The following is a 12989-nucleotide window of genomic DNA, read 5'->3' on the forward strand; positions in this document are numbered from 1 at the left end:
CCTGGGGTTCTCGGGGGCGGGGGCAGCGCCCGCGGTACCAGGCGCTGCCGGCGGCGCCGCGGGTGCCGCGGGGGCGGGGTCAGCGGAGGGCGGGGCGCCGGGCACCGTGGCCGCCAACGCCGCCGCCGCCGCCGCCTCCGCCGCGCTCGGCCTCGAGCTCGGCGCACTCCCTGCGCGGCCGCCGAGCCGAGCGGACGCCCTCGGGGCCGCGCCGCAGCCCTCTGCGCTCCCCCCTATCATGCCCCGGGCCCGGGCTCGGGCCGCCCCAGCAGCCAGGACACCATGCCCGAGGGCGGCGGAGGCGACAGCGGGGAGGTGCCCGCGTTCATCCCGGACGGCGAGCCGCTGCGGGAGGAGGTACCGGCGCTGTGTGTCGGGGGGCCGGAGCCAGGGATGGAGCGGGGATGCGGGGGACGACGGAAGGGGCAAAGCCCGGGACAGGGGCTGAGGGGGGAAGTCTCAAAACCCCAGTTGCCAATGACGTCATTTGGGTAGCCGGCGTCTGGCGAGCCGAGGGGCTCGCGTGGGGGTCGAGGTGGGGAGGCTGGGAAGGGAGGAGGGGGCGACTCCCGCCGCGGGAGCCCCTTCATCCCTCCTCGCCCTCCTGTGACGTCAGCGCCTGGCCCCTGCGCGCCCTCATTCTGCAGAGCTGCCCGTCACCCCCGAGGCCCCGGGGGTCAGGCCCCCCGCCCAGCCCAGCCCAGCCCAGCCCAGCGGCTCACGAGGTGCCCGGGCGGCGCCTGCAATGCAGCAGCAGTAGTGGGGACTTGGGGGAGGGAGCGCAGGGAGGAGGGGAAAGAGGAAAGGAGGCGGCATCTGGTACCCCTTCTCCCTCTCCCGGCGGTGGGCCCGAGGGCCCACCCTGCTGCCTGGGACCCCCAGACTGGCCTCTCCTCAACCCTAGCCAAGAAAAGGATCTGCAGAGGTGTGGGGCCCTGTGTGGGGTGTTGGGGTGATAGGTGGTGAGTGGGTCTGTGTATGTGTTTGGATGGATGTAGTGTGCTTGTGGGTGTGTGAATGCTAGTGCGTGCTCCCCACATCTCGGGTGAGCTAGAGTCAGGTGATGGTCTGGTGGGTGCTTGGCTTGGCTGATGTGGCGATGTGTGAACGTGTTCTGTCGTGGGTGGGTCTCTCCTGTAGAGTCTAGGGTGTGATTTCAGGTTGCAGTAGGGGTGGGGTTGGGGGATGTGCACTGTGGTCAGGTGAGGGTCTGGTGTGGACCTGGGCTTCAGTGAATGTGTAACCGGTATATGCATGTGTGTGTCCTGTGCTGGGTGGGTCTGTGTGAGGTGTGTGCGTGTGGGTGTGTGCGTGCACCTGTGCACCCTGTGACGGTTGGGAGCGGTTGTGCCTTGGGCACTGGTGAGGGTCCGGGGTCTGGGATGAGCAGGCCGTGTGCACATCTGTGGTTGGTGGGTCTGTGATAAACATGGGGTGTGGGGTGGATGTGTGGGTGTGTGCATCTGACTGGCCCTGCAGGTCCTGGTGATGATGTGTATGTGTGGCGGGTGACTACAGGGGAGGGCAGGCTGTCCTGGGCTGGGCTGGGGGCATTTCCTCCCCTCTTGGGTCTCTCAAGACCCAATGTTGCCAGGGTTGGAGAGGTGGCCCCTTACTTCCACCTCTGCTGTTTCACCAGGCCACCTCTTTCTTCCTTCTCCTTCTTTTCCCCACTCCCTCCCCCATCCCCCACTTCTCTCTCCATAGGCACCTTAGAGGTGAGGTGGGCACCAGGCTGGGAGCCCTGCCCGGGAGGATAGGCCAAACCCTCCAGGGCCAAGGAGTGGCCCTCCTGCCGAGCAGCTGTGTCCCACCCCCTCCCTCGCAGCACAGATGGGGAGTGGAGGACAACGCTCCATCTGCCCCCCCCCAGACTCACACCTCCTCCGTTCCCAGCTCTTCCTCCTCTCTTACTTAAAAGCTTCTCCCAAGTCTCTAAGTGGAACCAAGGGACCCGACGGAGTCTCAGAGTAACAGTAATACTTATTGCCATGGCCAGACCCCAGGCTGAGAAGGCGACACATAAGATCTTGTTGAAACCTCACAAAAGCCCCAGTTTACAGATGAGGAGACTGAGGTCCAGAGAGCTTGAGGGACCTGTCCAAGTCAACCAGTAAGTCATGGAGCCAACACTGAATCCTGGGCCATGGAGCCCATGCTCTTCACCCTTAGGACCCCATGCCAAAAGGCCCAGCAGGTCCAGGAAGCAAGGCCCAGGGAGGGCAGGAATACGGCCAAGACCACACAGCAAATTAGCGGCAGAGCTGGGACCAGAGATCAGTCTTCTAAACGGCCAGTCAGGGGGCCCTTCCCTCTCTTGGCAGAGATGGGTCTGTTTTGTCCTAGGTGCCCTCGACTGAGAGATGATGGGGCACCTCTACTAAGACAGGCTGGGGGGCTCAGAGAGGCCCCAGTTTGAATCCCTGCTGCTCTACTGTGAGAGCCAGAAGGGTGAGGTCTGGAGCAAGGTGCTCAATCCCTCAGAGCCTCAGTTTCTTCCTCTGTGGAGTGGGGGGCAGAGCCCCAGCTCCTCCCAAGGGCTTAGGCAGAGGGGCAGGTCCAACCGGTGGCCTATCCTGACCCCTGCCTCTCCCCCTCTCTGCCCACCCTGCAGCAGCGGCCCTTGAAACAATCCCTGGGAAGCTCCCTGTGCCGAGAGTCGCACTGGAAGTGCCTGCTCCTCACGCTGCTCATCCATGCCTGTGGCGCCGTGGTGGCCTGGTGTCGCCTGGCCACAGTGCCACGGCTGGTCCTGGGGCCTGAGGCAGCCCTGGCCCGTGGGGCCGGGGGCCCACCACCCACCTACCCAGCCAGCCCCTGCTCTGATGGCTACCTATACATCCCGCTGGCCTTTGTCTCCCTCCTCTACCTCCTCTACCTGGCCGAGTGCTGGCACTGCCACGTGCGGTCGTGCCAGGCGCCGCGCACAGACGCCAACACCGTGCTTGCGCTGATCCACCGGCTGCAGCAGGCGCCGCCCTGTGTCTGGTGGAAGGCCACCAGCTACCACTACGTGCGCCGCACCCGCCAGATCACCCGCTACCGGAACGGCGACGCCTACACCACCACGCAGGTCTACCACGAGAGGGCTGACAGCCGCACGGCTCGCGGCGAGTTTGACTACTCCGCCCACGGCGTCCGCGATGTCTCCAAGGAGCTCGTGGGCCTGGCTGACCACGCGGCCACGCGGCTGCGCTTCACCAAGTGCTTCAGCTTCGGCAGCGCCGAGGCCGAGGCCTCGTACCTCACCCAGAGGGCCCGCTTCTTCAGTGCCAACGAGGGCCTGGACGACTACCTGGAGGCCCGCGAGGGCATGCACCTGAAGGACGTGGACTTCCGCGAGTCCCTCATGGTCTTCGCGGACCCCCGCAGCCCGCCCTGGTACGCGCGCGCCTGGGTCTTCTGGCTGGTGTCGGCGGCCACGCTGTCCTGGCCACTGCGCGTCGTGGCGGCCTACGGCACGGCCCACGTGCACTACCAGGTGGAGAAGCTCTTCGGCGCCAGCTCGCCGCCCCCCGGGGCGGTGCCCAGCGGGCCCCCGCTCTCCCGCGTGGCCACGGTGGACTTCACCGAGCTGGAGTGGCACATCTGCTCCAACCGGCAGCTGGTGCCCAGCTACTCGGAGGCTGTGGTCATGGGCGCCAGCTCCGGCGCCTTCCTCCGGGGCTGCCCGCGCTGCCGTCGCTCCCTCAGCAGCAGCTCGCTGCCCCCCGCCCGGCCCAGCGGGCCCCGCCTGCCTTTCAGCCGCAGCCGCCTCTCCCTGGGAGCTGGGGGCCGGGCCACGCCGGGGGTCTTCCGGAGCCTGAGCGGGGGGCCGCTGGGGCGCCGTGGGGAGGACACAGAGCCCCTGGAAAGCCCACCATGCTACGAGGACGCCCTTTACTTCCCGGTGCTCATTGTCCATGGTGACAGCGGTTGCCAGGGGGACGGGCAGGGTGCACTCTGAGACCCCCGTGGTCCCCGGAGTGGCCTCCTCCCCACCAACCCGCCGTGGGCTTCGATGCCTGAGTAGTTGTCCCAGACAGGAAGGGGAAAACGGACCAGCACACGAGGGGTGGGGGTGGGGTAGAGTCCTTAGACTGTAGCGCAGCGACCCAGGGTCATTTTGGGGGTGAATGAACACCACTGAAGTGGAGTCTGTGAACTGTCCCAGCATGACCCCACCACCACCACCACCACCACGTTCCACCCTGTGCAGCGGCTGGTGATCCAGCTTAGGGCCCTCTCCGGTTGGGCGGGGTCGGGGGAGGGATGTTTTCAGAAAGCCTGGGATGGGGGAGGAGTCCTGCGGACAGCTGTTGCGTGCAGCTGAGGGCTGCCTCTGGGCTCTTCCCTGCACGGCCGAGGCCACATTGGGAGCCCTCGAGCAACCCAGAAGCACAAATTGGTGGTTTGGGGCCATGCCTGGTCGGTCGGGCTGGCCTCCGCGAAGCTGAGGAGCTGGATGTGGCAGCTCCACAGCCTTGGCCCCGCTACCAGCCCCAAGTCCCACCCTCCTCCCCTGACCTGCCGCTCCCTGCCTGCCCTCTGGTCTCTGCTCAGGGTCGTCCCCGATCAGACTCTGTGGCACAGCCCCTGTACTGGGAGCCCGGTTCTTGAGCACAGCCTTGTCCCCCGTGGCCCCCTGATTTTCCCTGGTGTACCCTCCCCCGCATCCAGCTCCCCTATGACCTGGGATTCCTTTTCAGGGCCCCGCCTGGATCCTGCATCTCCTGGTCTCTGCTCCTGTCCCCCCAAAGCCCACCTCTGCCTCTGTCAGCCACGCACACACACCCAGGCTTTGCCCTCTCATTGCTCCCCCAGACTTCTCTGCTCTTCACCTTCCTGATGACCCACGGGGCCCAGGGCCGCAGGGCATCCGAGGGACCTCGGCCTTGGCCACAGCCTCTTGGACGATGCACCCACTCCGCCATGGAGGCCCCTGCTTCTCCCATTGGTGGGGCCTGGCCTGGGGACACCATCCCTCCTCCAGGGAGGAGAGAGTGGTCCCTTTCCAACTGGGGTTTCCACCACCTCTCAGGGGCCAGTGGGGGAGGGAGGAAGCAGAGAAGATGCGGATAAAATAAACGGTATGAAATGGAAGGTCTTCTCACGTGGATTCCTAAGTGGTGGGTCCAAGGCCACTACAAGAACAATGGGTCACCTGGGGTCAGCGATTCAATGCTCCGTTCTGGAAGGGGATGCCAGGTTGGGCTCCAGTGTTCCCAGGAACAGGGTAAGCTGAAAGGGAGCCCGCCTGTCCAGCTGAGGGCCCGAGACTCAGGTTTGAATTGCTCTGAGCAGCTGATTCCAACCAACTGGTATTTGGGTCGCTTCTAACGCATTGTCCAAGTGGTCCGTCTTCCAGCCCAGTGGGGGTTTTAATTCCACAGCTGGGCAGGCTGAGGACTAAGAGACCAAAGTGGAAGGAAAGAGCTATGGTCTGTGGTGCAAGTTCAGTGCGCCTGTTGGCTACTGGTGTTTGGGGGAGTGGACGTTGAGCATGTCAGAGGATACAGGGTGGGAAACAGCCAGCCCCACATCAGCCCATGAGATCTGAAGACCGAGAACAAGGGCAAAGGAAGGGCCTCACTCACTCCTGGCAGTGGCATCTTCCCATGTACGGCCGTGCAGGGTGTTCACTGTGCCAGGGCACTGGGCTGAAGGACAAGTGTGGGTGGAGGCCAGCCTGTGGGCTACCCCTCAAGCCCCTGCATGGAGCTGCACCCACCTGCACAAAGGCCCCAGAAGGACTAGTGGTGGCTCTAGAAGGTGCTGGGAACAGATGGGATTCCCCCCAGGGAAGAGACAGGGCAGAGGGTGTTCTGGGCCATGGGAGCTGCCCGCACAAAGGCCTGGATGCAGGGCATGAAGCAAGGCATGAGGAGGAGGGAGAAGCAAAGAGCTGTGAAACAGTTTGCTGAGGCCTTCGATAGCAAACCCAGAATTTGTCCGTAAGCCCGGGCAAACCAGAACCATGAACGTGGCTGAGCAGGTAAGTGACACGGTCAGGGCCACATGCTAGAATTTTAAGTGAAGTCCAACTGTCTGCTGGCCATGGGGGAAGGTGCTGTTAGACCAAAGCTTTCCCTGGGCATCACTGCCTCGCTTCTTTGGGAGTGAAGTCAGTTCTTTGTTCAGAAGCAACTTGAAAAAACTATGGTATCCAAGCATTTAAGGAAACTGCATGGACATTGTGTGGGGGGAGTGGGGGGGGGGGAGGTTTCCTGGTTCCAGCTCCTGCCCATGAAGAAGATTTCCTTCTTCCATTTTCCTGCTCTAACACCACAGTCACGAACTACCTGCTAGCTATGATCCACTATCCCCTCCTTCTCAACAACAGAACCCCAGTTTTACTTCAGATGGCAATGAGCCCAGCTAAAAGGCAACATTTCTAGCCTCCCTTGCACATATAGTGTGATGCTGTGACTTAATTTTAGGATATGAGATATAAGCAGAAGGTGTTGGAAAGGATTTTTAAGAATGCCCCTCGAGATAGAAATAGTATCTGTGAAGGCTAGTTCTGTTCTCTTGTTTCATCCTGCATTCAGCCTGGAATGCAGATGTGATGGTTGGAACTCCAGCAGCAATGTTGGATCAGGATGTGACCTTGAGAATTGTGCTCATGTGCTGAGGCTAGCAGAACAACAAGATAAAAGGCCCTGGGCTTCTGATGACACCATAGGAGCTTCCATATTATCCTTGGGTTGCCTACTTCCAGATTCTCAATAAGAAGGAGAAATAAACTTCTAGTTTGTTTTAAGCTACTGTTTTTTTTTTTTTCCTTGTTTCTATTACTGGCATCCTATGTTAATTATCTACTGCTACATAACAAATTACCCCAAAACTTAGTGGCTTAAAACATCAATAATCATTATTATCTCTCCTGGTTTCTGTGGGTCAAGAATTCAGACAGAGCAAACAGGGATGGTTTATCTCTGCTCTGGGACATCTGGAACCTCTGCTGGAAGATTCTAAAGCCAGGGGCGGAATCATCAGAAGGCTCATTAATTCATACGTTGAGCAGTTGGCGCTGGCTGATGGCTGAGGGCCTAACTAGGTCTATTGACTGGGACACCCAAAGAAGTCCTCTCCATGCAGCTCGGGCTCCCTCGTAACATGGTGGCTGCTTCCAAGGACAAGTGTATCAAGAGAGTAAAAGCTGTTATTGCCCTTTATGATCTAGCCTCAGAAGTCACACATGCCACTTCTACCCCTTCTATTGGTAAAGGTTATTAAGAAGATCCACCCAGTTTCTAGGGGAGGAAATATAAGACCCCACCTCTCAATGGAAGCTTGTCAACATCATATTGTAAGATTGGCATGTGGGAAAGGAGATATCCTAGCGACTATCTTCAAAAATGCAATCAGCCACTGAGCCAAATGCCATACTTAACTGATAGACATCTACAGAGTGGTCTGCAAAATGAACACCAACCTTTTTATGGTGCTGGTTTGAGGGAAGAAGGTGGTGACGTGACAGATGTGGGCCAATTGGGGGCAGAACAATCTGCTCAGGTCATTTATTGGGGCCCTCTGACCCACGATAGCTTAAATATGGCCACAAATTCTTCACAGCTTCCCCCTCAAGAGGTGGAATCTATTTCCCTGCTCTTTAAATCTGGGCCAGCCTTGTGACTTGCTTTGACCAATAGAATGTGGTGGATGTGATGTTTGCACCTGGAGAGGTTGGGTCTTGAGAGGCCTTGCAACTTCTACCTGTGGTGTCTTGGAGCCCCGAGACCACCATGCTGTGAAGACACTCAGCCTCGCCTCCTGACAGATGACAGGTTGTGTGCAGGAAGACTAAGGTCCCTAGTCAAGAGCTAGCTAGCATCAGCTTCCAGATATGGGAATGAGGCCATCTTGGGTATGCGAGACCCAATCAAATCACTGATGACCATAGATAGCCACAGGAATGACCCTGGGTGTAACTAGCAGAAGAATCCCCAGGCTGCTCCCAGCCCAAATTGCTGACCTACAGGTTGGTGAGAAATAAGAAATCCTTGTTGTTTCATGACACTAAGTTTTGAGGTGGTTTTTTGCGTGTGATGGATAGTTGATAGGCCCTGGACCCACTTCTACTTCAACGATAGGGGATCCCTGGGCCTGCACAACCAGGTAGAGAAGAGGCTCACGAACCCCAGTGTCTTCTGGACAGCTCCCATCTCCTGGTCTCCTACTGTCTCATGTTCACGTGTTCAGTCTCTGTTACAGCCAACATCAAGTCAGGAGAATTCTTAAAAGGAGAATGATGTCTGAGGAAGGGGACAGAGCCTTGTTCCAAAATCCCAGAGGCCTCTGCCTTTACTCTCTAACTGCAGCCTGGCACAGCATGGCCAAAACAGAGCATTCGACTTCCAACCTGCACCCAATTCTGCCGCTCTGTGTCTTTTCCATCTCAGGAAACAGTGCCACCATTCACCCCGTTGCTTAAGCCAGACATTTGTGTAGCAGCCCTCTCCTTCTCCTTCTTAACTTTCTGTTACGTAACATTTCAGGCATCACAAAAATGGAGAGACGGGTGCAGTGAGGCCCAGCTCTACAGCCATCACCCATCACGACCACTCTCACATCACCCCCCCACACACACCCCTCTCCTCCCCGCTCCACCTGGGACATTTTGAAGAAGACCCACAAGCTGTAGCATTTCATCCGTGAACACCTCCTTCCCCCCACCCACGTGAGATCTACCACCTGGATTCCTACCTACAGCAGCTCCCTGAGCAGTCCCCAGATCCTCTCCATCCCAAGCCACCACCTGGCTTCAGGTGCCCAGGGGCCCTCCTCCAAGGACTACACAGACTCCACGAGCCTCCCTTTCACTCATCCCCTTCAGCCCATGGAGCATCATCTTCACATGTGAATCAGATCGCACCTCCACCTGATTCAACATACACTGGTGGGGCGCCTGGGTGGCTCAGATGGTTAAGCGTCTGCCTTCGGCTCAGGTCGTGATCCCAGGGTCCTGGGATCGAGTCCCGCATCAGGCTCCCTGCTCCTTGGGAGCCTGCTTCTCCCTCTGCCTCTCTCTCTCTCTCTCTTTCATGAATAAATAAATAAAATCTTAAAAAAAAAAAAAAACATACACTGGTGCCTCCTACCAAACATCAAATATAGTCCAGGCTCCTGCCCCGGCCCTCAGATCCCTGTGGACTCTGGCAGATGTCCATAGGCTTACCTGGAGCCTGCCCCCCTTTCCTTACAAAACACCAGCCACAGGGGCCTGCTGCTTGATCCTAGAACAAGCCAAGCTCCTTGCGGCCTCGGGGTCTTGGCACACACTGTCCCACCTCCTGGAGCTCTCTTCCTTCCCCTAGCTCTTCCCTTGCTCCCTTCACCACTCAGGGCTCAGCTTGTGTGCGAGTCCTGATGGTCTAAATCCATCCCCTACCAGCCCCACTGCTATCCTTGCAATAATTTCTATGTAAGTGTGTACAAGTTTATTGTTTGTTCTTCTGTTAGAACTAAAGCTATGGGAGGCAGATGGTCGCAGATATAGATCTTGGAGTTGGACAAAGTCTGCCACTATGGCATGGGCAAGTCACTTACCCTCTCTCTCAGTCTTCTCAGACCAAATGGGGGATAATAATAGAAACTACTGACTTCAGAGGGTTGTCATAAGGATTGAATAAAATCATATGGTACCATGCTTAAAACAGGGCCCCAATATCGTAAATGCTCACTACATTCAGCTATAATCATCATTAGTACTATTATGATTATTAATTATGAACAGACACTCCATATGACACAGACACATGCTTCACCAGCAGCTAGCACAGAATTAAGGCACAGTGCCTGCCTCACCATAAATGTCCAGTCAGTATGTGCTAAGTGAATGATTCCTGAGCCCCTACGGACACCTCCCACATCCGGGGTTACTGTGCCCTGAGGATGGAGTCTTGCAGCCACTTAGCCCAGGGCTCAGACCAGCCACAGGAGCTCTGCCTCACTTGGCCTCACTTGAGGTGGAGCTTTATGATCCCCAGAAAGTGAATGGGCCCAAGAAGGGCACCCAGGGAAATGTAAGCTGCCTCCCCAGCCAGGGCAAACCACGCAGTCTTCTGTCTCCTCCATAGATCTAGGCCCAGGACCCAAGGCCCCTTCGAGAGCGTCCCCCAGGTGGCTGGCCCCTGCCTTTTCCACGAGTTTCATCTTCTCTCTTATGTCACCCACGCTGCCATCTATTCTCCGGAGCTCCCGAGGAAAGTCATCGCTGAGGTGGCCAGGGTGTATCTGGAAAGGGTAAGGAGGATCAGGCGTCCAGTCAAAAATTGGACGTATCCCTGAGTCAGCGTGGGCAAGGAGTGCTGTGGCCCTGCTACGTGAAGGCAAACAGATCCTAGAAGTCAGATTCCACAGAAGGAAAGAAAAACAGACTGGCCAAATTGATAAATGCACATCACGGGCCTGAGGCTCTATGTACTACGTCTGCTCCGAAGAGGAGTTTCTGTCCAGAATGTCAGCTCAGACCCAAATCAACTGGTTTTCAGTAACCTGGGGTCCTACTCCAAAAGACAGGCGTATTTTTCTTCTCTTTGACTGCTATTTTTGAAACTTGTAAAATGAAAGAGACCAAAATAAAAATACTGAATTCTTTCAGTAGAAGAATTTCAAAGATTTTTTTTTTTTAATTTGACAGAGAAAGAGAGAGAGAGAGAGCACAAGCCGGCGGAGCAGCAGGCACAGGGAGAGGGAGAAGCAGGCTCCCCACTGAGCAGGGAGCCCGACTGGGGCTCGATCCCAGGACCCTGGGATCATGACTTCAGCTGGAGGCAGACAGATGCTCAACCGACTGAGCCAGCCAGGCGCCCCTCAGTAAAAGAATTTCAATGTATGTGTTATAAAAGCACAACATGTCAGGGCGCCTGGGTGGCTCAGTTGGTCCAAAGCCGGAAATGTCTCCTGATGCAGCTATGGTAGCACACTGTCCCCCTCTGGCCACACAGCCACATGGCCAGGAATGACTGTTAGGGGGTCACAGGCAGCAAGGGCCCCTCCCAGCTGTCTGGACTGCAGCATAAAGTGGCTGGAAGCTCTCAGGTGGCAGTTTCTCTCTCTCATAAACAAGCCAACAACAAAAAGTGGGCTTTCTCTTCTGTCGGACTTACTGGATGCTCCACTGCAGGACCTGTTCCCTGTGGCCAGTGGGATCTCACACCAACCTAGAACGATCTTCCTGGTCTCCAAGTGTGGTAAGCAGAACGGTGGCCCCAAATGTGTCCACTCTCTAGTCTCCGGCACCTGTGAACATGTTACCCTGCATGGAAAAAGGGACTTGCAGCTGTGATTAAAGTTAAGAACCTTAGGGCCGCCTGGGTGGCTCAGTTGGTTGGGCATCTGCCTTCGGCTCAGGCCATGATCCCGGGAGTCCCAAGATGGAGCCCCACGTCCATCCAGCTCCCCGCTCAGCCGGGAGTCTGCTTCTCCCTCTGCCCTTCCCCCTGCTCATGCTCACTCTCTCTCTCACTCTCAAATAAATAAAATCCTTAAAAAAATAAAGTTGGGCACCCAGGTGGCTCAGTCGGTTGGGCATCTGCCTTCAGCTCAGGTGGTGATCCCAGGGTCCTGGGATCGAGCCCTGTGTTGGGCTCCCTGCTTGGCAGAGAGCCTGTTTCTCCCTCTCCCTCTGCAGCTCCCCCTGCTTGTGCTCTCTCTCTCTGTCAAATAAATACATAAAATCTTTTTTTAAAAAAATAATAAATAATAAAGTTAAGAACCTTGAAGTGGGGAAATTATTGTGAAATATCCAGGTGCAGCATCCATTTCACCCAGCCCTTTGGGGGCTTCTTTGACCGGCCTATTTTCAGTGGCCACAGAGAATGGAGAATCACTGGGGCCTGGTGAAGCATCAGTCTGTGGACTGGGCAGCTAATGGTTGGGATAGACTGACTCTACCATTCCTTTCTCCCCAAGTCTTGCAATTCTTCTCTCCGTAAGTATTCCAAAGGAAGTCTGACTCTTCGTGGTGTGGGCCAATGCTAGGTCCAGGCTGGAGCGAACCCTCTGGAAAAAGCTGCCACCAGATGTCTGTGTTAGAGCAAGAAAATCAACCTTTCCCTGAGCACCCCCCAAGACAATCCATGTGTCAAGACCCAAAGAGTTCCTTTCTCCTGCCTGGTAGCACACCCCCAAATTCCAGGTTTGCATGCTCTTCGCTGACTTCCATCATTCATCCTGGATGTGACATTGTCTTCCCAACCTGACTTTTGCACGGCACCCACAGGCCCTTTTGGTTTCCGTTTCCACCCTATCACCAGCCACCATGGGGCCAACCTGGCAGTAGAGTAGAGAAAGGGGGGAAGGGGTGTAGGCATCCCCAATCCTGAACCTCCCTCCCAGCTCTCCAAGTGTCCTCCATGAGGATACAGCTGTCAACAAGACCTTTCCTTTGATGTAGGGCCTGCCACACTGCAGCAAACTCACAGGAAGTCATAAAATATTATAAAACTTTGAGAGAAACACAGAAATACCCGACATCTGTCAGACAACTGGCAGACTGCTAGCTTGAGGCAGTTCACAGTTTCAACACTGGATTGCACTACGTGCCTTTTGATGACATAATATCTCTGTGAATCTGGGTTTTTGGCAGCTGCCGCGATCAAAAGCAAGTACTATTGGGAAAGTCAGTGTGTAACAGGAAATGAAAGTGGCGACGTCCAGGGGCGCCTGGGTGGCTCAGTTGGTTAAGCGACTGCCTTCGGCTCAGGTCATGATCCTGGAGTCCCGGGATCGAGTCCCGCTTCGGGCTCCCTGCTCAGCGGGGAGTCTGCTTCTCCCTCTGACCCTCTTCCCTCTCGTGCTCTCTATCTCTCATTCTCTCTCTCTCAAATAAATAAATAAAATCTTTAAAAAAAAAAAAAGAAAGTGGCGACGTCCAATCTGATTCCAAGTTTTGAAAAGTTGTGCAGTGCCTAACAGGCACACATATCCTCCTAGCAAGTGATTGTGATTACTGAAGAATAAACATATGCTTCCATCTTTCAATGTATGTGTATTATTCTTTC

General features: G+C 56.4%; 1 protein-coding gene across 1 annotated transcript; it reads left to right on the forward strand.

The window, feature by feature from the left end:
* Positions 1-153: 153 nt before the first annotated feature.
* Positions 154-5082, forward strand: TMEM151A (transmembrane protein 151A). Its single transcript, XM_027577729.2, has 2 exons — positions 154-357; positions 2615-5082. Exons 1-2 carry the CDS (start codon positions 283-285, stop codon positions 3944-3946), a joined length of 1407 nt encoding a protein of 468 aa, XP_027433530.1. The 5' UTR covers positions 154-282; the 3' UTR covers positions 3947-5082.
* The last annotated feature ends 7907 nt before the right edge of the window (positions 5083-12989 follow it).

The sequence above is a fragment of the Zalophus californianus genome, chromosome 11 (assembly GCF_009762305.2).
Source record: "Zalophus californianus isolate mZalCal1 chromosome 11, mZalCal1.pri.v2, whole genome shotgun sequence".
NCBI lineage: Eukaryota > Metazoa > Chordata > Mammalia > Carnivora > Otariidae > Zalophus > Zalophus californianus.

Bases quoted from the DNA above. Each gene is read 5' to 3' on its own strand.
- TMEM151A (XM_027577729.2), top strand. From the start codon at position 283: ATGCCCGAGGGCGGCGGAGGCGACAGCGGGGAGGTGCCCGCGTTCATC. The intron at 358-2,614 runs GTACCGGCGCTG...CCCACCCTGCAG, and splicing joins GCGAGCCGCTGCGGGAGGAG to CAGCGGCCCTTGAAACAATC.